The sequence below is a fragment of the Coregonus lavaretus genome (assembly GCF_964263955.1).
Source record: "Coregonus lavaretus genome assembly, chromosome: 27".
Taxonomy (NCBI): domain Eukaryota; kingdom Metazoa; phylum Chordata; class Actinopteri; order Salmoniformes; family Salmonidae; genus Coregonus; species Coregonus lavaretus.
This window is the reverse complement of record NC_140014.1, coordinates 14,223,272-14,250,478: the sequence shown is the minus strand read 5'-3', so window position 1 is coordinate 14,250,478 and position 27,207 is coordinate 14,223,272. Positions and strand designations below refer to the sequence as shown.

The window sequence follows — 27,207 nt, the reverse complement described above, 5'->3', positions numbered from 1 at the left end:
CTATTTGTATTTGTGTGGATTAAGTTAGTTTCCCTATTATGTATGGATTGTCTTTTTACCTTGTTTTGGTTTCAACCCTCCAGTTGGTGGCGGCAATACACCTTTTTGGGTTGTAGTCCGCCATAAAACCCACAAGAAGAAGAAGAAGAAGAAAAAGAAGAAGAAGAGGAGGAGGAACAGGCACAGGCACAACCACAACCAATGCGGAAGATAAGTTTGTGTGTGTCGACGCGGTGTGCGCCATGGAGTGGGGTTCCCCAAAATACCAGTCAACACATTGGACCGCCAATGACGACCGCCTGAAATCTCTCTATGCCGGACAGTAGCCTAAACAGAGGAACACCCATTGCAGTATTGCACAATACATTGAGAGTTGCACTCAAAAATAGTACCTCGTTGAGATTACCAAATCGTAGCGCCGTGCAATTTGGGATTACGTCGGTTGTGCACACTCCCGCACGTTCATCAGTCGAATGCCGAAGGAGAGGGAGAAGAGGCGAAAGACCTCCAAGGAGGCAGGTCTGTCTGGCGCTGGGATTAGTGAAGGGTTTGTTAAAGAGCGCAGAACAAGCTGCAAAGCATCTGAGATTCGCGATGAACTGTGCCAGATGACAGAAGTAAGGTTACCTGAGGTTAACTCCACTCAAGCGCAAACTAGTATGATGGAGGTGCTCCGTGTACCGCAGGTGACAATAACCCCAGATGGAGGCTGCTCGCATGAGATCGGGCAGGAGGACTGGGCTGATGTGGACGGTCCTCTACGACGGAATATGTCAAACTCCTCTATCTCCTCAACAGGTTCCTCCATAGAGTCAGAGGATGACATTCTGAGTGACAACGAGAAAAAGAGCAAGGGGAATATCACATTAGAACATTTGTGTGAGGACACGGGAGAAGTGAGTACAGACTATTCTTTATTAAAATAAAGTCAAGTTGTTATAAGTGCCTTTTGCGTCTCTTTTCATATTTTAAGGAGAAATTGTGCACCAATATTGAATTTTAAAAGCCTGTTATAGTAAATGAATTGCCCTTTAATAAAGCTGGGTTGAGAAACTCTGCTACCTTTATTATAGATGACATGGAGAATTCAATAAATCAGATTTTTATATGAATAAAGACTTGCTAAAGTGCCAAAATTCTGCATTTTTATGTCTGTAACTTCTAGGCACCCTCTGTGACTTCTAGGAGGATTTTAACCCACTTAACCCCAAAATGTATCCAGGTTTTCACCATCATATAGTTAAGCACTAGTTGTGACAGTCATTTCTGAAGATTACTTTTTATTTCATGTGGTTAGTAATTCATTTACATCTGCCCCTCATTTTAAGGTCAACCCTGTTAAAGCTGCAATATGTAACTTTTTGGGGCGACCCGACCAAATTCACATAGAAATGTGTTATAAATCTGTCATTCTCATTGAAAGCAAGTCTAAGAAGCGGTAGATCTGTTCTGTGTGTGCTATTTCTGTGCTTCCCATTCTTAAGTTTAGTTTTTGCAGTCTTTTACTTTTGTCAACCCTGTTACCCATAGATACAGGCTAGAAATGTTTTGTCTACTAGCATATCTCAGATCTGGCAGTCATTCTGATATTATGACTGAGAACTCTGTCCTGTCATGGGGAAGAATAAATCTAGCCCTATCTACATGCCAAGTACAGTACCATGTTTGGATGAAGAACAATGTTGAAGGTTCTTGAAAAGTTACTAGATTTGTTCTTAAATTCAAATCACATTGCAAACAGACATATAGAAAATATCTTAAAGCAGGGTCCAATTGTCTAAAGTAATGACATCGATGTGGTTATTTGATCACACGTATTATATGTATTGACCTACATGCTCAACGAGCACGGTCTTGAGTGTGTATTAGGTTACATTAGCAAATAGCCAAGGAGCCAAAGGGAGGGGAAGGGCTAGGCTATAGTTGTATGATAACTGGAAACACGTCTCTTCTCTGATTTATGAAGATCTTCTTCATTCTTTAAAGCTGTAATATGTAACTTTTTGGGCAACCCAACAAAATGCACATAGAAATGTGAGTTATAGATCTGTCATTCTCATTGAAGGCAATTCTAAGAAGCGGTACATTTGTTCTATGTATGCTTTTTCTATGCTTCCCTTTTACTTTCGGTTTTGTACACCAACTTCAAACGGCTGAAAATACAATGTTTTTGGTTATAGAAAATATATTTCACAGCGGTTTAAATGGTAGAATGATTCTCTACACTATACTTGCTTGTTTTGTCACATAAACTATTAGAATTTGAGCAACCAGGAAATGGCGGAGCGATTTCTGCATAGTGCATCTTTAATGGATGTAAGCCTACTGATGAATGTACTAAACGTCCTTTCCTTAATGTATTAATTAATATTTTAGAAACCCTTTCATACACAAGACATAAAGCCACATACAGTACGTGTGATACTGGTATAATCAGTTGTTTTGAGGATCTGTATAATGTTTTCTTCTTTATAGTGCAGTAACAATGAGTCACTGAACCTGAGTGAAAAACAGCACATTTTCGTATCTAATCAACAGCCAAGTGATCAGTCAGCGCTTATCACTTGGGTAATTACAGACACTTATTACAGACACTACTCTAATGGTTTATTTTGTCTTGTTTGAGATCATGTCAGATAGGCCTATAGTTAGCTATCTTAAAGGTCATTTCCTCTTTTGTGGTGCTCTTCTGTGAGACAACACAGAAGTGGAAAGGAATTAAGTTACCCCCCCATCGTAATTGAGTTAACTCCCTTCATTTCTGATGGGCCCTGGTTGCTGGTCTGAAGCAGCCATTTTGTTTTAGCCATGTCTTTATAGCACATAATACAGGCGCTGCTGTAAGCCTGACCTGCAGTATGATTTAGGAGGACTGAGGGTGGTGCTGTATTTGACTTCAACACTCTTGACTGATGATTTGCTCTATAAAATAGTGATACAGTTGTGTTGTCAGGACAATAGAGTAGTTTTAGATCCTCAAACTTAAAAGTAGCTGTGAATACCTATATGATGATCCAACAAAGTCTCCAAATAATGTCACTTGTGAACGTAAAAACATAATTCAATGTATGACTTCTCTTCTAAGGCCTCTGTTCCTCTACACCACTGGGTGGAAAATCTGATCGAAGTGAATAATAATCTGCTTGTTAGAAGCCATATTTGACTTTGTCTCCGACATCTGGAGATCTGTGTCTCTGTACCTCTGTAACTCTTCAGAGCTATGCTCAGCCATCTCCATAGAAGGATCTTAGCTGTCAGCTTCCTTTAAACACACTGAATACACATTGCCTGGCCCTGCTGGAAGAGGGCTGAGCTGTGTACACTACATAGTGGTGCTCAGTGCTCTCCAACTGGGCCAGGTCAGTATGACAGGCCACTTGAAAAGCTCTCATACCCAACCCTTTTATTGATCTTTCCAGTCATTTAAAACAAACAATAGTAATGGAAAAAGTGCCTCCCTGTTCTGAAAATAGAGATTTCATTAACTCGCTAACCTTTTTAATATAGCAGATGAAGTGTCCAGTCAGCCCCCACACTTACAATACAAGCCACCCCCATAGTCTTATGTGCAAATTTTAGCCACATTGACATTTAGTTATTGCCCTTTCAACACAACAAGAAAAGTACTACTTTGTACACTAGGTTACCCATTCTGTGTTTCCAGTAGGGGAGAGTGGGGTAAGTTGAGCCATTTTTTACATTCAGCATCACTCTGTCAAGGAAAATATATGACTCTTTCTAACAAATGTATCTACATATATTTCAAGATGTTGTGTATCCCTGGAAATAATCAGAATTCATGTAAACATTACAGTTTTGAAAAAATCACTTGTTCAAAATAAGTAGTGTCTTGGCATGACACCCTGGGTATGTGGTAAGTTGAGCCACAAGGACAGGGTAAGTTAATCTGCCTACAAATTTCTGTTCTGAATGAAATATTACCACCACCTTTTGAAAACCATGTCTATCTTTATTTCCCTAACACAATTCAACACAATTGCTTTTTTGTCTTTTAAACATTTTAGGCATCTTTAATGCAGGCTTAACTTTTTTTACTTTTTTTTACACTTTTAACAAGGGCCATGTACTGTTGTTAGCTCATATCCCAGTGATAATGCCTTGCATTATGCCTGGGAAGAAAACACAAACATTTGCACAACTTGCCATTGGCGCAACTTACCCCAAGTCAAACATTTTGACTATATTAGCCCACACAGCTACAAGGATGCACTTTCATGATAGGTTTAAGACCTCATATTGAAGCTTATAGAGACCCCAACTGATGTATAGAATAATCTTAAAATTATCTACTTTGGTTTAGATAGAAGCATCATGAAACCTCTAACACAATAAATTCATTTGACTTGGTGAAAATCTGTGTTTTTGGACCTAACTTGCTTACCACTTTTTCCATTTGGTTTCTTCCTTCAGATTCCATGAAAGGATGACCTCTTCCTAAATATTTGGTAAAATGATTAATTTTGTGAATGGTTTCCTAGAAACAAGGGTGGCTCAAATTGCCCCTTTGGCTCAACTTACCCCACTCTCCCCTCTGACAATAACTTGTAGTGAAAAAGAGTAATACACTTTGATGGCATCACATTTATTGGCACTAGCAATTTGTGAAAAAAAATGGTATGTTAATGATTGCTCATATTCAAATCTGCCAGGTTGAGAAACCGTTGCAAGGAAAATGAACAGCTTGAGTGAATCATTCAGTATTGTCACTCCCTTGTTCCAGGTCTTGTTGACTGTTCTGTCATTTTAATGGGGCAAGTTCAAGTGTAGTGGGCTTTCTTTGCAGCTGATTCTAGGAGCCTTATTTTCCATCAGTCTGTCAAACACAATAGGTACGGCTTTACAAAAGAGGTGTGTCCCAGACCTCACTAGGAATGTATTAGTAGATGGTTAAAGAAACAAAAACGTTTCACAAACATTTAGTTATTGTAATTTGTGAGAACACGCCTCATACCGTTATGGAAATTGATCATTTATTTTCATGAATTGAAATACCTACTACAATGTTGAAATTCAGACTAGCTTTTACATTACGTCTATAGAATTATATGTAGCCACAACTGAAAGGACTATATCTTCATATCTCCTTATCGTGACAGAGCACATGGCTTTTTTAAAATACATGTGCATTAATACGTTGTCACTGTACACTGTTGGTAATTCTGTGTTTGAGAGAAAGTTGAAGGCCTGTGTGGACATATGACACCCACATAGCTGCCTATACCAACAGAAAGTCAATTTTATATGCCACATCAACAACACCAGCGAGTGTCACTTGACATTTCAGAGTAGCTGTGAGTTCTGTTATTTGTTTTCAGTGTACACAATCAACAGAATGAGTAGTGTTTTTTCACTGCGGCCAATGACCAGGGCTTCACTTCCTTTTACTGCAATCTCAGCATACTGCATAGTGACATCCAACCTCTGTTTCATTCATTACCCTGAATTGTCATTGTCACTGGACTTGCAGTGCATTCGGAAAGTATTCAGATCCCTTGACTTTCTCCACAATTTGTTACATTACAGCCTTATTCTAACATTTATTAAATTGTTGTTGTTGTCCCCCCCCCCCCCCCCCTCCTCAATCTACACACAATACCCCATGATGACAAAGCAAAAACAGCTTTTAAGAATGCATTTTTTGGGAAATATCACATTTACATAAGTATTCAGACCCTTTACTCAGTACTTTGTTGAAGCACCTTTGGCACCGATTACAGCCTCAAGTCTTATTGGGTATGATGCTACAAGCTTGGCACACCTGTATTTGGGGAGTTTCTCCCATTCTTCTCTGCAGATCTTCTCAAGCTCTGTCAGGTTGGATGGGGAGTGTCGCTGCACAGCTATTTTCAGGTCTCTCCAGAGCTGTTCGATCGGGTTCAAGTCCGGGCTCTGGCTGGGCCACTCAAGGACATTCAGAGACTTGTCCCGAAGCCACTCCTGCGTTGTCTTGGCTGTGTGCTTAGGGTCGTTGTCCTATTGAAAGATGAACCTTCGCCCCAGTCTGAGGTACTGAGCGCTCTGGAGCAGGTTTTCATCAAGGATCTCTCTGTACTTTGCTCCGTTCATCTTTCCCTAGATCCTGACTAGTCTCCCAGTCCCTGCCGCTGAAAAACATCCACACAGCATGATGCTGCCACCACCATGCTTCACCGTAGAGATGGTGCCAGGTTTCCTCCAGACGTGACGCTTGGCATTCATGCCAAAGAGTTCAATCTTGGTTTCATCAGACCAGAGAATCTTGTTTCTCATGGTCTGAGAGTCCTTTAGGTGCCTTTTGGCAAACTCCAAGCAGGCTGTCATGTGCCTTTTACTGAGGAGTGGATTCCGTCTGGCCACTCTACCATAAAGGCCTGATTTGGTGGAGTGCTGCAGAGATGGTTGTCCTTCTGGAAGGTTCTCCCATCTCCGCAGAGGAACTCTGGAGCTCTGACCGAGTGACCATTGGGTTCTTGGGCACCTCCCTGACCAAGGTCCTTCCTCACCTCATTGCTCAGTTTGGCTGGGTGGCCAGCTCTAGGAAGAGTCTTGGTGGTTCCAAACTTCTTCCATTTAAGAATGATGGAGGGCACTGTGTTCTTGGGGACCTTCAATCCTGCAGAAATCTTTTGATACCCTTCCCCAGATATGTGCCTCGACACAATCCTGTCTCGGAGCTCTAAATCAAATCAAATCAAATTTTATTTGTGACATGCGCCGAATACAACAGGTGTAGACCTTACAGTGAAATGCTTACTTACAAGCCCTTAACCAACAATGCAGTTTTAAGAAAGAATACCAAAAAAATACCAAAAACATTATATGAGAAAATAATAAGAAAGAAAAGTTACAAATAATTAAAGAGCAGCAGTAAAATAACAATAGCGAGGCTATATACCGGGGGCACCGGTTAGTCGAGGTAATTGAGGTAATAAGTACATGTAGGTAGAGTTATTAAAGTGACTATGAATAGATAATAAACAGAGAGTAGTAGTAGCAGCAGCATAAAATAGGGGAGGGGGCAGCAATGCAAATAGTCAGGGTAGCCATTTGATTAGATGTTCAGGAGTCTTATGGCTTGGGGGTAGAAGCTGTTTAGAAGAATCTTGGACCTAGACCGCTTGCCGTACGGTAGCAGAGAGAACAGTCTATGACTAGGGTGTCTGGAGTCTTTGACCATTTTTAGGGCCTTCCTCTGACACCGCCTGGTATAGAGGTCCTGGATGGCAGGAAGCTTGGCCCCAGTGATGTACTGGGCCGTACGCACTACCTTCTGTAGTGCCTTGCGGTCGGAGGCCGAGCAATTGCCATACCAGGCAGTGATGCAACCAGTCAGGATGCTCGCGATGGTGCAGCTGTAGAACCTTTTGAGGATCTGAGGACCCATGCCAAATCTTTTCAGTCTCCTTAGGGGGAATAGGTTTTGTCGTGCCCTCTTCACGACTGTGTTGGTGTGCTTGGACCATGTTAGTTTGTTGGTGATGTGGACACCAAGGAACTTGAAGCACTCAACCTGCTTCACTACAGCCCCGTCGATGAGAATGGGGGCGTGCTCGGTACTCTTATTTTTTCTGTAGTCCACAATCATCTCCTTTGTCTTGATCACGTTGAGGGAGAGGTTGTTGTCCTGGCACACACGGCCAGCTCCTGGGGGCGGCCTGTGAGGAAGTCCAGGATCCAGTTGCAGAGGGAGGTGTTTAGTCCCAGGGTCGTTAGCTTAGTAATGAGCTTTGAGGGCACTATGGTGTTGAACGCTGAGCTGTAGTCAATGAATAGCATTTTCACATGGGTGTTCCTTTTGTCCAGGTGTGAAAGGGCAGTGTGGAGCGCAATAGAGACTGCATCATCGGTGTATCTGTTGGGGCGGTATGCAAATTGGAGTGGGTCTAGGGTTTCTGGGATAATGGTGTTGATGTGAGCCATAATCAGCCTTTCAAAGCACTTCATGGCTACAGACGTGAGTGCTACAGGTCGGTAGTCATTTAGGCAGGTTACCTTAGTGTTCTTGGGCACAGGGACTATGGTGGTCTGTTTGAAACATGTTGGTATTACAGACTCAGACAGGGAGAGGTTGAAAATGTCAGTGAAGACACTTGCCAGTTGGTCAGCACATGCTCGGAGGACACGTCCTGGTAATCCGTCTGGCCCTGCGTCCTTGTGAATGTTGACCTGTTTAAAGGTCTTACTCACATCGGCTACAGAGGGAGTGATCACACAGTCGTCCGGAACAGATGATGCTCTCATGCATGTTTCAGTGTTAGTTGCCTCGAAGCGAGCATAGAAGTAATTTAGCTCGTCTGGTAGGCTCGTGTCACTGTGCAGCTCGCGGCTGTGCTTCCCTTTGTAGTCTGTAATAGGTTGCAAGCCCTGCCACATCCGGCGAGTGTCGGAGCCGGTGTAGTACGATTCGATCTTAGTCCTTTATTGACGCTTTGCCTGTTTGATGTTTCGTCGGAGGGCATAGCAGGATTTCTTATAAGCTTCCGGGTTAGAGTCCCACTCCTTGAAAGTGGCAGCTCTACCCTTTTAGGTCAGTGCGGATGTTGCCTGTAATCCATGGCTTCTGGTTGGGCTATGTACGTACAGTCATGTACAGTCACCATGGACAATTCCTTCGACCTCATGGCTTGGTTTTTGCTCTGACATGCACTGTCAACTGTGGGACCTTATATAGACAGGTGTGTGCCTTTCCAAATCATGTCCAATCAATTGAATTTACCACAGGTGGACTCCAATCAAGTTGTAGAAACATCTCAAGGATGATCAATGGAAACAGGATGCACCTGAGCTGAATTTCGAGTCTCATATCAAAGGGTCTGAATAGTTATGTAAATAAGGTATTTCTGTTTTTTTTTTTTAATACATTTGCAAACATTTCTAAAAACCTGTTTTCGCTTTGTCATTATGGGGTATTGTGTGTAAATTAAGTTAATCCTATTTAGAATAAGGATGTAACGTAACAAAATGTGGAAATAGTCAAGGGGTCTGAATATTGTATCTCCGTACTTTAAAAAAAATATGGTTTTACTTTTATTTATTCAGGGGAGCCCAATTTGAGACCAATGGTGTCCTGAGTACAAACCTCTTCACAATCAAGAAAATGGACATTCCAAATAAAACACGAAGAATAAAAAAAATGCTACAATTTTAACAAATAAACCAATACAATCAATCAATTGGTCGAGACCAGAGGGACCTCAAGAGTTAACCCACCCTGCGAGCGGGTTTGGTAGCTCATTCTTTTATACTTTAGTAGCAAAGTTAGGTAAGTTGGAAGCTTGTGTAGTAGAGCTTTGTAAACAATCTGCTTCCTGCTATTTAGGGAGAGGCAAGATCTATTTCTGAAAAATAAGCCCACTTTAAATCTTAGCTTTTTAACTACAGTGGCTTGCGAAAGTATTCACCCCCCCTTGGCATTTTTCCTATTTTGTTGCCTTTCAACCTGGAATTAAAATTTATTTTGGGGGGGTTTGTATCATTTGATTTACACAACATGCCTACCACTTTGAAGATGCAGAATATTTTCTCTTGTGAAACAAACAAGAAATAAGACAAAAAAATAGAACTTGAGCGTGCATAACTATTTCTCCCCCTTTGTAGAGCCACCTTTTGCAGCAATTACAGCTGCAAGTCTCTTGGGGTACAGTGGGGGAAAAAAGTATTTAGTCAGCCACCAACTGTGCAAGTTCTCCCAATTAAAAAGATGAGAGAGGCCTGTAATTTTCATCATAGGTACACGTCAATTATGACAGACAAAATGAGAAACAAAAATCCAGAAAATCACATTGTAGGATTTTTAATGAATTTATTTGCAAATTATGGTGGAAAATAAGTATTTGGTCAATAACAAAAGTTTCTCAATACTTTGTTATATACCCTTTGTTGGCAATGACACAGGTCAAATGTTTTCTGTAAGTCTTCACAAGGTTTTCACACACTGTTGCTGGTATTTTGGCCCATTCCTCCATGCAGATCTCCTCTAGAGCAGTGATGTTTTGGGGCTGTCGCTGGGCAACACAGACTTTCAACTCCCTCCAAAGATTTTCTATGGGGTTGAGATCTGGAGACTGGCTAGGCCACTCCAGGACCTTGAAATGCTTCTTACGAAGCCACTCCTTCGTTGCTCGGGCGGTGTGTTTGGGATCATTGTCATGCTGAAAGACCCAGCCACGTTTCATCTTCAATGCCCTTGCTGATGGAAGGAGGTTTTCACTCAAAACCTCACGATACATGGCCCCATTCATTCTTTCCTTTACACGGATCAGTCGTCCTGGTCCCTTTGCAGAAAAACAGCCCCAAAGCATGATGTTTCCACCCCCATGCTTCACAGTAGGTATGGTGTTCTTTGGATGCAACTCAGCATTCTTTGTCCTCCAAACACGACGAGTTGAGTTTTTACCAAAAAGTTCTATTTTGGTTTCATCTGACCATATGACATTCTCCCAATCCTCTTCTGGATCATCCAAATGCACTCTAGCAAACTTCAGACGGGCCTGGACATGTACTGGCTTAAGCAGTGGGACACGCCTGGCACTGCAGGATTTGAGTCCCTGGCGGCGTAGTGTGTTACTGATGGTAGGCTTTGTTACTTTGGTCCCAGCTCTCTGCAGGTCATTCACTAGGTCCCCCCGTGTGGTTCTGGAATTTTTGCTCACCGTTCTTGTGATTATTTTGACCCCACAGGTGAGATCTTGCGTGGAGCCCCAGATCGAGGGAGATTATCAGTGGTCTTGTATGTCTTCCATTTCCTAATAATTGCTCCCACAGTTGATTTCTTCAAACCAAGCTGCTTACCTATTGCAGATTCAGTCTTCCCAGCCTGGTGCAGGTCTACAGTTTTGTTTCTGGTGTCCTTTGACAGCTCTTTGGTCTTGGCCATAGTGAAGTTTGGAGTGTGACTGTTTGAGGTTGTGGACAGGTGTCTTTTATACTGATAACAAGTTCAAACAGGTGCCATTAATACAGGTAACGAGTGGAGGACAGAGGAGCCTCTTAAAGAAGAAGTTACAGGTCTGTGAGAGCCAGAAATCTTGCTTGTTTTTAGGTGACCAAATACTTATTTTCCACCATAATTTGCAAATAAATTCATTAAAAATCCTACAATGTGATTTTCTGGAAAAAAAAATCTCAATTTGTCTGTCATAGTTGGCGTGTACCTATGATAATAATATACTTTTTTTTCCCGAAAATGACATTGTAGGATTATTAATGAATTTATTTGCAAATTATGGTGGAAAATAAGTATTTGGTCACCTACAAACAAGCAAGATTTCCCACTGTATGTCTCTATAAGCTTGGCACATCTAGCCACTGGGATTTTTGCCCATTCTTCAAGGCAAAACTGCTCCAGCTCCTTCAAGTTGGATGGGTTCCACTGGTGTACAGCAATCTTTAAGTCATTCCACAGATTCTCAATTGGATTGAGGTCTGGGCTTTGACTAGGCCATTCCAATACATTTAAATGTCTTTCCCTGTATTTAGCGGCATCCATCATTCCTTCAATTCTGACCAGTTTCCCAGTCCCTGCCGATGGAAAAACATCCCCACAGCATGATGAGAGGTGTTGGGTTTGCACCAGACATAGCGTTTTCCTTGATGGCCAAAAAGCTCAATTTTAGTCTCATCTGACCAGAGTACCTTCTTCCATATGTTTGGGGAGTCTCCCACATGGCTTTTGGTGAACACCAAACGTGTTTGCTTATTGTTTTCTTTAAGCAATGGCTTTTTTCTGGCCACTCTTCCGTAAAGCCCAGCTCTGTGGAGTGTACGGCTTAAAGTGGTCCTATGGACAGATACTCCAATCTCCGCTGTGGAGCTTTGCAGCTCCTTCAGGGTTATCTTTGGTCTCATTGTTGCCTCTCTGATCAATGCCCTCATTGCCTGGTCTGTGAGTTTTGGTGGGCGGCCCTCTCTTGGCAGGTTTGTTGTGGTGCCATATTCTTTCCATTTTTTAAATAATGGATTTAATGGTGCTCCATGGGATGTTCAAAGTTTCAGATCTTTTTTTATAACCCAACCCTGATCTGTACTTCTCCACAACTTTGTCCCTGACCTGTTTGGAGAGCTCCTTGGTCTTCATGGTGCCACTTTATTGGTGGTGCCCCTTGCTTAGTGGTATTGCAGACTCTGGGGCCTTTTAGAACAGGTGTGTATATATACTGAGATCATGTGACACTTAGATTGCACACAGGTGGACTTTATTTAACTAATTAAGTGACTTCTGAAGGTAATTGGTGGCACCAGATCTTATTTAGGGGCTTCATAGCAAAGGGGGTGAATACATATGCACGCACCACTTTTCCGTTATTTATTTTGTAGAATTATTTTTAAACACTTTTTTCTTTTTCTTTTTACTTCACCAATTTGGACTATTTTGTGTATGTCCATTATTTGAAATGCAAATAAAAATCAATTTAAATTACAGGTTGTAATGCAACAAAATAGGAAAAACGCCAAGGGGGATGAATATTTTTGCAAGGCACTGGAGCTCATCTGTATATTTTTTAAACATTCAGTCTTTGTCATCCAAATGCCCAGATATTTATAGGTGGGGACCTGATCAATGGGAGAACCTTCGAATGAATAAATATGTAGTCCATCATAAACATTTTTGCGAGAATTAGAGAACAAGATGTATTTAGTCTTGCCCACATTAAGTATACGTTTTAAACCTACCAGGGCTTTCTGTAAGGCAACCTGGCCAGATTGCAGCTCTAACATAGCCTGGTCATCAGTTGGGGCAATGGCATACATAAGTGTCGTCTGTTTACAGATGAACATTACAAGTTTTAATATCTAGAAAACTAGACTTAACACCATCAGAAATCACAATGTGATGTCTGCCAGATAATTCTCAAACCACTTGCAAGAAGCATGATACAGGCCTATTTCAGTCAACCATTGTTATGAGAATGTGATGGTCAACAGTGTTGAAGGCCTTGGAGAGGTCTATAAAGAAGGCAGCATAATGATTTTTATGATCTATGCAATTTAACACATCAGCTGAAACAGTGCCATGTCCAGGTCTAAAACCGAATTGGTGTGGAAATGATTCCATTTAGAGTGTAAGAAAATAAAATGTTATGTTTCACCTCTGTGTCATCAAGCAAGTGCTAAGTACTGTCTGTGAAGCATTTCTGCTGTGAACATGCTGTGTGACTCACTCAACGTCTCATCACAGATAGGGAACCAAAGTCATCATGTCTCTGCCTGAATCATCCACATCTCGTTGAACAAGCTGTCCATGACTGTGTCTTAATGCAAATCACATGGAAACAGCAAGCCAGTCAGGTGGGACCATACACAGTAACAGTGGCCAAGTGATTATGACAGCTGTCCATCAACAATTTGATTCAATGATCATTATTGTTATACAACTTAATTGACATCCACCCGACTAGTGAGTGCTGGCTTGAGGAGGACAGTGTCGCTGCCTGGTTGATAATGAACCAGATACTCCAAAGAGGTAAAGCTGACTGTTACTGTGCTTGGTCTTCCTTCAGCAGAGCAAACCCTGGTGGAAGATAGAGACTATCGTCAACTGGCCTTTTGTTGGCTCCCAGAGAAGAAACCTGTCCTGGGTTCAACTAGCTGGACACAAAGGTAAAGCACAGTCATCATGGTCATGACCCCTCACCTATCAGAGCAGCACACCAAAAACCAATCACTAATGTAAGATGATACATACTGTACACATTCCACACAAAATAAAGCACACAAGACACAGACCGTACTGTATACTATTAGTCACACTCAACTGCAAATTCAATCTGAAACAATCTTCTTGACCCTAACCAGCTTCAAGACGGGTCAATCAACCGAGACCTCTCTCCTCTGTGTCACGGAGGCTCTCCGTACTGCCAAAGCTGACTCTCTCTCCTCTCCTCATCCTCCAAGATCTGTCCGCTGCCTTCGACAGCATAAACCATCAGATCCTCCGCTCCACCCTCTCAGGGCTGGGCGTCTCAGGCTCTGCACACTCTTGGATTGCATCCTACCTGTCAGGCCGCTCCTACCAGGTGATGTGGAGAGGATCTCTGCAGCACGTCCTCTCACTACTGGTGTCCCTCAGGGCTCGGTTCTAGGCCCTCTCCTTCCCCCTTCTGACACCCAGGTGGTGACAGGCATCTCTGCGTGCCTGGCAGACATCTCAGCTTGGATGTCGGCCCACCACCTCAAGCTCAACCTCAACAAGACGGATTCGCATTTCCTCCCGTAGAAGGCCTGCCCACTCCAAGACCTCTCCATCACGGTTGACAACTCCACGGTGTCTTCCTCCCAGAGTGCAAAGAACCTTGGCTTGACTCCAGACAACTCCCTATCATTCTCTGCAAACATCAAAGCAGTGACTCGCTCCTGCAGGTTCATGCTCTACAAATCCATAGAGTACGACCCTAGTACCTCACACAGGAAACGGTGCAGGTCCTAATCCAGGCACTTGTCATCACCCGTCTGGACTACTGCAACTCGCTGTGGGCTGGGCTCCCCGCTTGTGCCATAAAACCCCTGCAACTTATCCAGAACTCTGCAGCCTGCCTGGTGTTCAACCATCCCAAGTTCTACCATGTCACCCCGCCCCTCCACACACTACACTGGCTTCCAGTCGACGCTCACATCCACTAGAAAACCATGGTGCTTACCTACTGAGGAACTGCCCCTCAACCTTCAGGCTATACTCAAACCCTACACCCAACCCGAGCACTACATTCTGCCACCTCTGGTCTCTTGGCCATCCCACCCCTACAGAGGGTCCGCTCCCGCTCAGCCCAGTCAAAGCACTTCTCTGTCCTGGCACCCCAATGGTGGAACAAGCTTCCCCTTGAAGCTAGGACAGCAGAGTCTCTGCCCATCTTCTGAAAACAACTAAAACCCAACTACCTCTTCAAAGAGTATCTTGAACTTATTACACATTTGTTGTTACAACCTGAATAAAAATTGGATTCAATGTATACTTTTTTCACTCATCTACACACAATATCCCATAATGACAAAGTGAAAACATGTTTTTAGAAATTTTTGTAAATGTATTGAAAATTAAATACAGAAATATCTAATTTACATAAGTATTCCCACCCTGGAGTCAATACATGTTAGAATCACCTTAGGCAGTGATTACAGCTGTAAGTCTTTCTGGGTAAGTCTCTAAGAGCTTTCCACACCTGGATTGTACAATGTTTGCACATTATTCTTTGAAAAATTCTTCAAGCTCTGTCAAGTTGGTTGTTGATCATTGCTAGACAGCCATTTTCAAGTCTTGCCATAGATTTTCAAGTCGATTTAAGTCAAAACTAACTAGGCCACTCAGGAACATTCAATGTTGTCTTGGTAAGCAACTCAAGTGTATATTTGGCCTTGTGTTTTAGGTTATTGTCCTGCTGAAAGGTGAATTTGTCTCCCAGTGTCTGTTTGAAAGCAGACTGAACCAGGTTTTCCTCTAGGTGCTTAGCTCTATTCTGTTTCTTTTTATCCTAAAACAACTCCCGAGTCCTTGCCGATGACAAGCATACCCATAACATGATGCAGCCACCTCCGTTCTTGAAAATATGAAGGGTGGTACTCAGTGATGTTTTGTGTTGGATTTGCCCCAAACATAACGCTTTGTATTCAGGGCATGAAGTTTTTTGCAGTTTTACTTTAGTGCCTATATTTTTTTTATATTTTTTATTCTGTACAGGCTCCCTTCTTTTCACTGTCATTTAGGTTAGTATTGTGGAGTAACTACAATGTTGTTGATCCAACCTCAGTTTTCTCCTATCACAGGCATTAAACTCTGTAACTGTGTGTCAGTGATGTCATTTCAGGGCAAAAGTGTTTTCTGGCTTCGTGCTTTACTGCCGCTTCTCCCTGGTACCTGTTTTGCCTAACAGTGTTTACTCGTTAACTGTGATTCGTTATTTCTTCGTCTCTTTTTTGTTGTTTTGTTTTTGTCCACTTTTAGGCCTACTGGAGTTGTGACTTTTACAACCTTGGCTTATTAGTGCTAGCTAGTTAGCTTTTAGCCTACCTCTGAAAGGCTCAGCATGGTCAATCCGTGGTCTGCAGTGGCTTTACAACATTTACTACTGATACAGACTCTGCAGAAGTCAGAGCAAACTTACTTTTTGGCTTCACAGAGCTGTTCTCAAGGAAGTGAGTTTGTGTTTTATACAGGACCTCCCGCCCCCACCTACCATCAACCAATCATGTCAATGCGGAGCTATACGGAGCCCTCTACATTGTTACAAAATGTGAAAGGCGCATGGCAATGCGGTACAGAGCTTGATTTGGCCTCTGCATGCCTCCGGAGGCTCTGCAATTGCGTCACACCCTCAATACGAAGCCTCCGACCACATTTTCAGATCAAGCACTGCTGTGATCACTTCCACCTGCCTGGATTCTTCCTATGATCGCTGGCCTCCTGTTTCACTGACCCACCTCTGGATTATTGCCTTGGACCTCCCTCCTGGAATACCTATCAGATTACCCACTTTGATTCTCCCGCAGCCCGGTATGGCTTCCGCCTCCCCCTGCTTATTTGCCGGTTAGCTCTATGGCAGTGGTCACCAACCAGTCGATCACCAAACATTTCTGTAGAAAAGCCAACAAAGGCTTGCACTCCTTTTTTTTGTGTGTGTTGCGCTGTTGTCTGTAGTTGCAATTGATTCAGAAGCCCTGCGCATGGGGCAGGCAAAGTGTTCCCATTTTGAACCATTTCGTTTGTCTGAAAAGACAAACTCCGCCTACCAGGCAGACCGGGAGATCTGTGGCTAAAATAAGTGTGCCTACTGCAGTGGCCAATCGGATAGCTAAAATCACCTTGCCTACAGCTTTCCCGGCTACAGCAAAGTTTGATACTAGCCAACATGAGGTTTCATAAGTTTTAAAACCATGACGAGAGAGAGACTGTCAAAGAATACAGCAAAGAGCTGCTGTTTTTATGAGTGAGTTCATGTCTGTTTTTATTCAACACATTAAACGCGCTTCTCCCTACTTCTCCCGCAGCAATGAATGAGTAGCCAAGTGTATCGATAGCCTTGCATTTTACTTATTATTAGCAGCTTCTCGTGTCTGTTTTAATATCAAGGAATATTTCACCTTCTCTGGTCATTGGAACAACATGAATTTGTGCATGAGGCAGATGCAGTTCGACTTGAGTTTCACCATCAGGTGGAAGACTGTGTCCCCTCTTTCTGCTCAGTCTCACTGGAGAAAAGGAAGGAGAGAGTAGGGACCGTGAGAGGTGGAACCTCTGCTGCTCTCTCCTTCCCTCCGCTGTGATTAATGCCGTGTTCAAAACAACTGGGAAATCTCGGACTTCCGACCTCAGTAGGATCAAGACAACTGGGAACTCTGACAAAAATGAGATCCAACTGGGAACAATCGTTTTGAACGGTCATCCAACTCAGAATTCCAAGTCGGAAACTCTAGAGCTCCGACTTTCCGACCTGAAGATCACTGACGTCATGATTTGACCATGTATTATTTCCCGAGTTCCCAGTTGTTTTGCAAGCACCATGACCATCAGATGCAGGTACCATCAGTCGTGCCTCGCATGTGCTACACCAACTGATCTATTTGTTATCAAAGCTCGAGTTTTGAAATATAATATGGTCTGAGAAGAATATCAGCAGGCCAGGCCTATAGCCAATATGCTGTGATAATGTGTTAGGCCTACTTCACAAACCTCCTTCCTAAATAACTATTTTTATTAGGTTAATGCTACATTTGAAGTCCTGTTTAAGAAATATTCTGAGCGGTAGAACTCTGCTTGCTTTTTGACTGCGAAAGTGATCTTGACTCAGAAAAGGTTGGTGACCACTGCGCTACGTCCTCTACCCTGAAGTGCTTCTCTCCCTGGCTCTGGTAACCCAGTCTCAACTCTTTTGCCATCGCGTGGGCCCCAGTCGTCAATCTCATTGAGTAAGTCTCCGCTCTCTCTTTGCTTTTGCTCTGCTGGCAAAGATTTTGTTTTTGACTGTGGGTTATAATGCTAGCTGGTTTAGAGTAGGCTAGTTGGGCTCTAGCTTGCTGCTTTGCTGACCATTTACATTTACATTTTAGTCATTTAGCAGATGCTCTTATCCAGAGCGACTTACAGTTAGTGAGTGCATACATTTTCACACTGGCCCCCCGTGGGAATCGAACAACCTCAGGGGAATGTTCTGTGGTGGTTGTTACAGATGTTGTGCACAACATTTTAGTGCATGTTAGGAGAACATTCCAAGGATATTTCATTTAATCACTTTCTGAAGAAGAAGAAAATATTTTGTTATCAAAAACATAATTTTAATGTATTGGGATGTTATCATTTTAATGTTAGATAAAAACTCTAATTAGAACGTAATGTTGTATGTTAACTAATGTCCTAGGAATGTTCCCAGTTTGCTGGGAAGAGATTGGACCCAGTGGGCAAAAATTCCTAACATTTTCAAATTATGGATTTTTCCAGGAACTCCGCATGAGATGCACACCAACTGGTTATCAATGAGAGATTGAAAAAACACAATAGCTAACTTTACAAATAGTAAAAATCAACTAACAAAAATATATAATTACCCCAAAAAATATATGGTTTGGCCTTTTTTCCAAATCACTCTCCCTCCCTTCGACCACTGAACTGTAGCTGTTGTCTGTGTGGTTGGGGGGAATGCCAGGAAAACTCCTAGAGCACCAACCAGGCATTCACAGACATACCCAGACCTGCTGCCATATTGCCCTTTTATCAGAGCTAACCACCTCACAATCTCCTGCAAAGGCCAGGAGTGCATGCCTGACAGACAGACAGGGGAAGAGGCATTGTGAGCCCCTTGTCAACAAATGTATATTGATTTTGATATAATGTATACAGCGTGTGCAGTACATTCCAACAATATACTTAAAAAACATGTATGTATTAGAATTGGTGTAATTACTATAATCAGATGTAATTTCGACAAATGACACTGCACTAGACGACCATGGCAGTTTCCTTCCTCTCCGGCAACTAAGTTAGGAAGGATGCCTGTATCTTTGTAGTGACTGGGTGTATTGATACACCATCCAAAGTGTAATTAATAACTTCACCATGCTTAAAGGAATATTCAATGTCTGCTTTTTTGTGGTCCTGTATCGCTCAGTTGGTAGAGCATGGCGCTTGTGACGCCAGGATTGTGAGTTTGATTCCCGTGGCTACACACACATAAAAATGTGTGAATGCATGACTGTAATTCGCTTTGGATAAAAGCATCTGCTACATGGCTTTATTATTATTATCATTATTATTATATTTAAAAAATACCAATAGTTGCCCTTCTTTGCGAGGTATTGGAAAACCGCCCTGGTCTTTGTGGTTGAATCTGTTTGAATTTCTACAATCTGTTTACAATTATCTGTATGTGTGGGGTACAGAGATTAGGTATTCTTTCAAAAATCATGTTAAACACTATTATTGTGCACAGAGTGAGTCCATGCAACTTATTATGTGACTTGTTAAGCAAATCTTTACTCCTCAACTTATTTAGGCTTGCTATAACAAAGGGGTTGAATACATATTGACTCAAGACATTGCAGCTTTTCATTTTTTATTAATTTGTAAAAATTAAAAATAATATTATTCCACTTTGACATTATGGGGTATTGTGTGTAGGCCAGTGACACTATCTAATTTTAATACATTTTAAATTCAGGCTGTAACACAACAAAAATGTGGAAAAAGTATAGGGTTGTGAATACTTTTTCAGAAGTCACTTTAAGAATTTTTTTTACATTTTACATTTTTAGTCATTTAGCAGACGCTCTTATCCAGAGCGACTTAGTTTATTTTTATTTATTTATTTAATCATTATTATTATTATTATTATTATTATTATTATTATTATTAATTTTTTTTTATCGAACCCACAACCCTGGCGTTGCAAACGCCATGCTCTACCAACATCCCTGCCTGCCATTCCCTCCCCTACCCTGGACGACGCTGGGCCAATTGTGCGCCGCCCCATGGGTCTCCCGGTCACGGCCGGCTACGACAGAGCCTGGATACGAACCAGGATCTCTAGTGGCACAGCTAGCACTGCAATGCAGTGCCTTAGACCACTGCGCCACTCGGGAGAGACATTTTTATAGTTTTTTCCAACTAGCACTGACTCTACTGATTAACATTACATTTACATTTACGTCATTTAGCAGACGCTCTTATCCAGATTAACTTCTGTATTTGGGTAAAATGTCTACGTACGAATGCACTTTCTGTAAGTCGCAGTGAATAAGAGTCTGCTAAATGACTAAAATGTAAAAAAAATGTAAATATAAACTGGTAATCCATTAGTAGTTTTCTGTGGAATGTCAGTGTGTCTGTGCTTCTCTTTTCCAGGTAATTTCAAAGCTGGCGGCGAAGGCACCATTCTGAAGAAGTTCTCAGAGAATGAGAAGCTGTGTTTTGAGAGATTGCAGGGTGACGTGCTCCAGGGCTTTGTACCAGGATACCATGGGGTGGTGGAGAGGGATGGGGAACCATTCCTACATATGACTGATCTACTGGTCAATTTTGATGAACCCAGTGTCATGGACTGCAAGATGGGAGTGAGGTAGGGAAGCAGCAATAGTGAGTAGAGAGTAGCAGTAGGTTTGTTTTATAATAATGTGCAGAATACTATACCCCTATAGGAGGATTGGGTGAAAGAAGGTATTAAGCAATGTTGAGAAAATGGCAAACAAATCACTGTTGGAGTAATATACAGTGGGGGAAAAAAGTATTTAGTCAGCCACCAATTGTGCAAGTTCTCCCACTTAAAAAGATGAGAGAGGCCTGTACTTTTCATCATAGGTACACGTCAACTATAACAGACAAATTGAGAAAAGAAATTCCAGAAAATCACATTGTAGGATTTTTAATGAATTTATTTGCAAATTATGGTGGAAAATAAGTATTTGGTCAATAACAAAAGTTTCTCAATACTTTGTGATATACCCTTTGTTGGCAATGACACAGGTCAAACGTTTTCTGTAAGTCTTCACAAGGTTTTCACACACTGTTGGTGGTATTTTGGCCCATTCCTCCATGCAGATCTCCTCTAGAGCAGTGATGTTTTGGGGCTGTCGCTGGGCAACACAGACTTTCAGCTCCCTCCAAAGATTTTCTATGGGGTTGAGATCTGGAGACTGGCTAGGCCACTCCAGGACCTTGAAATGCTTCTTACGAAGCCACTCCTTCATTGCCCGGCGGTGTGTTTGGGATCATTGTCATGCTGAAAGACCCAGCCACGTTTCATCTTCAATGCCCTTGCTGATGGAAGGAGGTTTTCACTCAAAATCTCACGATACATGGCCCCATTCATTCTTTCCTTTACACGGATCAGTCGTCCTGGTCCCTTTGCAGAAAAACAGCCCCAAAGCATGATGTTTCCACCCCCATGCTTCACAGTAGGTATGGTGTTCTTTGGATGCAACTCAGCATTCTTTGTCCTCCAAACACGAAGAGTTGAGTTTTTACCAAAAAGTTATATTTTGGTTTCATCTGACCATATGACATTCTCCCAATCCTCTTCTGGATCATCCAAATGCACTCTAGCAAACTTCAGACGGGCCTGGCTTAAGCAGGGGGACACGTCTGGCACTGCAGGATTTGAGTCCCTGGCGGCGTAGTGTGTTACTGATGGTAGGCTTTGTTACTTTGGTCCCAGCTCTCTGCAGGTCATTCACTAGGTCCCCCCGTGTGGTTCTGGGATTTTTGCTCACCGTTCTTGTGATCATTTTGACCCCACGGGGTGAGATCTTGCGTGGAGCCCCAGATCGAGGGAGATTATCAGTGGCCTTTTATGTCTTCCATTTCCTAATAATTGCTCCCACAGTTGATTTCTTCAAACCAAGCTGCTTACCTATTGCAGATACAGTCTTCCCAGCCTGGTGCAGGTCTACAATTTTGTTTCTGGTGTCCTTTGACAGCTCTTTGGTCTTGGCCTTAGTGGAGTTTGGAGTATGACTGTTTGAGGTTGTGGACAGGTGTATTTTATACTGATAACAAGTTCAAACAGGTGCCATTAATACAGGTAAAGAGTGGAGGACAGAGGAGCCTCTTAAAGAAGAAGTTACAGGTCTGTGAGAGCCAGAAATCTTGCTTGTTTGGAGGTGACCAAATACTTATTTTCCACCATAATTTGCAAATAAATTCATTAAAAATCCTACAATGTGATTTTCTGGAAAAAATATTCTCATTTTGTCTGTCATAGTTGACGTGTACCTATGATGAAAATTACAGGCCTCTCTCATCTTTTTAAGTGGGAGAACTTGCACAGTTGGTCGCTGACTAAATACTTTTTTTCCCCACTGTAATTTAGCAATATCAGAGAGCATTTTCCATCTTACACTTCAGTGCTCCTGATAGCAGAACATACACATTGTAAACCTGTTTTATTTGCTCTTGATAAAAAACCTGTTACTGTTTCTGTGAGGATTTCCTGCCACACATAGTGGGCGGGGTGTCACATCACACAGAGGCCCTCACTAATGAGCCTCACATTTCCTGTACACAGACAGAAAGAACCACGTACACACGCGCATACACATATACAGGGTGGTTGCAGGCACAGGTTTCCCCTGGAGTCTCCCTTCTGACAAACACAATCAATGAATTACCCAAGCTCTCTCACTTGCAGCTAACACACACTTATACTGTCAGCCTGTGTACCCTGGAGTCTCCTCCTGACTTCTTTTATACAAAGGAAGTTCGGTTAGCAGAATGAAACTGACATTCACCGCACAAACATTGACTTTGCTTCTCTTTTTGTCTACCAAGTAAGACTAAGCAAGTCAATTCTTCCATCCAAAGCATAACAAACTCATAGCATTGTCATTGTCTGTAATGCTTCCACACCAACTCCACTATCATCATACACAAACAAGACAATGAAAAGTCACTTAACTGTGAGGATTGTGAACAGTGTCATGGCCGCCCTGTTGTCCTCTTCTCAGGACGTATCTGGAGGAGGAGCTGGTGCGAGCGCGGGAGCGGCCGAAGCTCCGTAGGGACCTGTATGACAAGATGCTGGAGGTGGACAGTGAGGCCCCCAGCCCCCAGGAGCACCTCCAGAGGGCTGTCACCAAACCCCGCTACATGCAGTGGAGAGAGACCCTCAGCTCCACACACACCCTTGGGTTCCGCATCGAGGGCATCAAGGCAAGTACCAGTGTGTCAGTCTGTGTCAACGTAAAGGAGGAAATTCAGTCAGTGTTCACTCAAAACGCCACCATAGAGATCATTTTCCATTTAAACCAGAAAAGGCTTTTCCTGGACAAAAAACAACAACATTTTCAATGGTTTAATGTTGCTGTTAAGTTTTCCATTTGAAGTTCAAAACATATGCAATTTAGTCATGTTGTAGCCTTGACCTTATTGCACGTGGACAGTGCTGCTTATCACCATATTGACTGTTCCTTCTCTCAGAAAGCTGATGGTACATGTCATACGGATTTCAAGAAGATCCGGTCAAAGGAGGATGTCACACAGGTCTTCAGGGACTTTTCCGGAGTCAACACAAACATACTAGTAGGTTGACAGCTACTAGTCCTACCTGTTATGGTGTTACAGCCGCATTCATTTGCATGTTCTGCTGATTCTTAGACAAATAGAGACATACCTGTCTCATTTAAAGGCAATACTTGAACAGTCAAACAAATTGGTTTGACTTTACCTGTCTCATGTAAGAGCTCATGAAAAGTAATACACACATTGGTAAATATTTGGATAGGATGAGCAACCCACATGGCAATATGCACTACAGTAGATCCTGTTGGAACGACAGATGGCAAATGGAATTTAACTACCAATACACATAACCTCTATTGATTTAATGGATTTATCAAGGGAGGTTCCCAAGTCTCAACTCTATAGCCAGAATAATCATATTGCCCCCTATTTCCCCTCCTCTCATACAGAATTCCTACCTGAGCAAACTAGTAAAAATTCAACAAGCCCTGAAGTCATCTGAATTCTTCAAGAGACACGAGGTGAATAGAGGAGCTTTAGTTCATCTGCACCTGTTTTCTGTTAAGATTTGTTCATCACGTTAGATATATTAAACACATCTAAGAGCTTTTGTGAGGCATACCGGTGAATAATATGAATGATTATATTGTAATGAGTACACGTCTTCTCTCTCCAAGGTGATTGGGAGTTCCCTCCTCTTCATCCATGACCACACTGAGCGAGCTGAGGTTTGGCTCATTGACTTCGGTAAGACTACAGGTCTACCTGAAGGACAGACTCTGGACCACTGCATACCCTGGCAGGAGGGCAATCGAGAGGACGGATACATGTGGGGACTGGACAACCTGAAGAGGACACTGGGCTCTTTGACCAACAAAGGAAATAGTGAAGGAACTAGTAAATAAACTAGTAAATTGACTACTGAGTGAACTAGTGAGTGCCTTTAAGCTATGGCCACCCGGAAGGGAGATTAATTGTACATAATTCTAGCAGTTAGAGGACCCTGGCAGTATTATACAGTCTCAAGGGTCCTCTCAGTCACAAAGTAGACCTACTGTATGAATCACACTTACAGCTTACCTACCTACTTTATTCAGCACAACCAATTGTATCTCTGAGTAAGTATTGTTGGAAATAATACTGTATTGTTGAAGCTGTTGTAGCGTGGAGGTAAGAGGGAGGAGGTTTAGCATGTCTGTGCCTGCTGAACAAACTATACATTTTAGGGTATGAAATTTAATGAATATACAGAAACGTGTTATTGTAAAGCCTGTACATTCTAGAAAGTCATACAATACTGCCTAGGTAAGGGACAGTATTGCATAGAAATCCAACACACTCCATATTCCAAGGTATCATTAGATATGATTGATTGAAGTTGATAATCAAGCATGTCATTTTTGGTTTTTGGTTTCAAATGTTATTTAAGACATTGGTCATACTTTATTCTAATACAGTTACATACACTAGTTTGTATTTAGGATCATATCATTACCATGGTGAAGGATGAATTAAAAATGAATGAATCTTTCTAGCAAGTATTGCATTTTGACAGTCTATGAGACTAACCTCAGAAAAACACTATTGCCTTGTCCGAATGAGTTAGCAATGGTTGTGTATTGGGATTTCATATGTTAAAGTAAAAATCTGTATTGCTGTATTACAAAACACTTAAATAGTTGATTTGTTTTGGGTAGAGAGATACAACAACAAGTATATTGCATAGAGTTTATAGCGTTTGTTCTTCTGTGTAGAGGCACAAAACTTTGGATCTGAAACCAATATTAAAATAAAATACAATTGTGTTTTCAGACTTTTTTGGGAGGGAGATTGTATCTTACAAGCAAGTCTCTTCTTCTTATTGGTGTCCTTTGGTAGTGGTTTCTTTGCAGCAATTCCACCATGAAGGCCTGAACAGTTGATGTTGAGATGTGTCTGTTACTTGAACTCTGTGAAGCATTTATTTGGGCTGCAATCTGAGGTGCAGTTAACTCTAATGAACTTCTCCTCTGCAGCAGAGGTAACTCTGGGTCTTCCTTTCATGTGGCAGTCCTCATGAGAGCCAGTTTCATCATAGCGCTTGATGGTTTTTGCGACTGCACTTGAAGAAACTTTAAAAGTTCTTGAAATTTTCTGAATTGACTGACCTTCATGTCTTAAAGTAATGATGGACTGTCGTTTCTCTTTGCTTATTTGAGCTGTTCTTGCCATAATATGGACTTGGTCTTTTACCAAATAGGGCTATATTCTGTATACCACCCCTACTTTGATTGGCTCATACACAGAAATTCCACAAATTAACTTTTAACAAGGCACACCTGTTAATTGAAATGCATTCCAGGTGACTACGTCATGAAGCTAGTTGAGAGAATGCCAAGAGTGCAAAGCTGTCATCAAGGCAAAGGGTGGCTACTTTGAAGAATCTCAAATGTAACATATTTTGATTTGTTTAACACGTTTTTGGTTACTACATGATTCCATGTGTTATTTCCTAGTTTTGATGTCTTCACTATTATTATACAATGTAAAAAATTAAGAAAAACCCTGGAATGAGTAGGTGTGTCCAAACTTTTGACTGGTCCTGTATATAGGCTTCTAAAGGAAACACCATCCCTCAAGGTCTCAGCAGGTTTACAAATCATGGTTAATAGTGATGTCAAGAGCATGACAAGACTTGTCAACCTGTAGGCTACAATCCGAAATATTGTGAGACTTTGAGGTGGCTACAAAGTGCATCATGGAACCATAGAACATTATCGTAACCTAAAATATCCAGTAAACAATGTTTATTTCAGTGTATTAAGCTAACGTATATCATCAACCGTACCGCTTTAACAACAGCTCATAACAATAATAATGTTCTCTTGTGACATAAATACTGAGAAATAAAAAAGTTAATGGCAAGCAACCCCTTAAGTAAATACGAACTCTAACTAAATGTATTTGGTACTTCATATGAGAATGCTGTCCCCTGCTGAGTGTAGGAGGTATAGTAGAGTACTACATTACAAACCTGTAGTGCTCCAGCAGACCCAATGGCAGTATTCAACTACAACAACAACAACACATAATAAACATAAATACACTTTATAAATGAAGTATAACTGCTACAAATGTACAAAGTTAGTCCAGTTGGAATTCTAATGTCAAATAATAGTATTTCATATTTTGGTGTTGCCAAGGTGAAATTCAGTAGTATTAACATTTTCTGTGGTGGAACAAGATGGACACATTACAGAGGATCTCCTACCACATTATCTGCTCTAGGTTTCTCTAAAACCCTCTTCAGTAAAAAGTGAGAATAGTCACCATAAGATTAAATTCACATAGAGAGGGTCAAGTATTAGTAAACAATTAATATAATACAGTAACACAGACTACAGTATTAAGAAAATAAGTGTGGAAATGACTGCATTTAAACGCTATCTAAGTGGTCTAAGGCACTGCATCGCAGTGCTAGCTGTGCCACTAGAGATCCTGGTTCGAGTCCAGGCTCTGTCGCAGCCGGCCGCGACCGGGAGACCCATGGGCGGCGCACAATTGGTCCAGCGTCGTCCAAGGTAGGGGAGGGTTTGGCCGGCAGCGATGTGGGTTCTTTCCCACGGGGGGCCAGTATGGAAAAAAACAAAACATGTATGCATTCACTAACTGTAAGTCGCTCTGGATAAGAGCGTCTGCTAAATGACTAAAATGTAAATGTAAATGTATAACTATGACAATTCTAAACGAGATGAAATGTTGCTCATGCGCCTTATAGGGAACGGTAGGTGGCA

At 41.9% G+C, this 27,207-nt stretch overlaps 1 protein-coding gene across 2 annotated transcripts; it reads left to right on the top strand.

The window, feature by feature from the left end:
• Window positions 1-200: 200 nt before the first annotated feature.
• Window positions 201-25,273, top strand: LOC311102551 (inositol-trisphosphate 3-kinase A-like). 2 transcript variants are annotated; one of them, XM_084143925.1, is made up of 7 exons: window positions 201-896; window positions 13,500-13,599; window positions 20,324-20,537; window positions 22,921-23,125; window positions 23,393-23,494; window positions 23,884-23,955; window positions 24,112-25,273. In XM_084143925.1, the coding sequence occupies exons 1-7, from the start codon at window positions 474-476 to the stop codon at window positions 24,337-24,339; spliced, it is 1,344 nt and encodes a 447-aa protein (XP_084000051.1). In that variant the 5' UTR covers window positions 201-473; the 3' UTR covers window positions 24,340-25,273. The 2 variants fall into 2 exon arrangements, with proteins under 2 accessions (XP_084000051.1, XP_084000050.1); XM_084143924.1 differs by having other exon boundaries at window positions 234-896; window positions 13,503-13,599; window positions 24,112-25,247.
• Window positions 25,274-27,207: the final 1,934 nt, after the last annotated feature.

Coding starts and splice junctions, on each gene's coding strand:
- LOC311102551 (XM_084143925.1), top strand. CDS start 474: ATGCCGAAGGAGAGGGAGAAGAGGCGAAAGACCTCCAAGGAGGCAGGT. Junction 897..13,499: donor TGTGTGAGGACACGGGAGAA/GTGAGTACAGAC, acceptor GTCTTCCTTCAG/CAGAGCAAACCCTGGTGGAA. Junction 23,956..24,111: donor AATTCTTCAAGAGACACGAG/GTGAATAGAGGA, acceptor TCTCTCTCCAAG/GTGATTGGGAGTTCCCTCCT.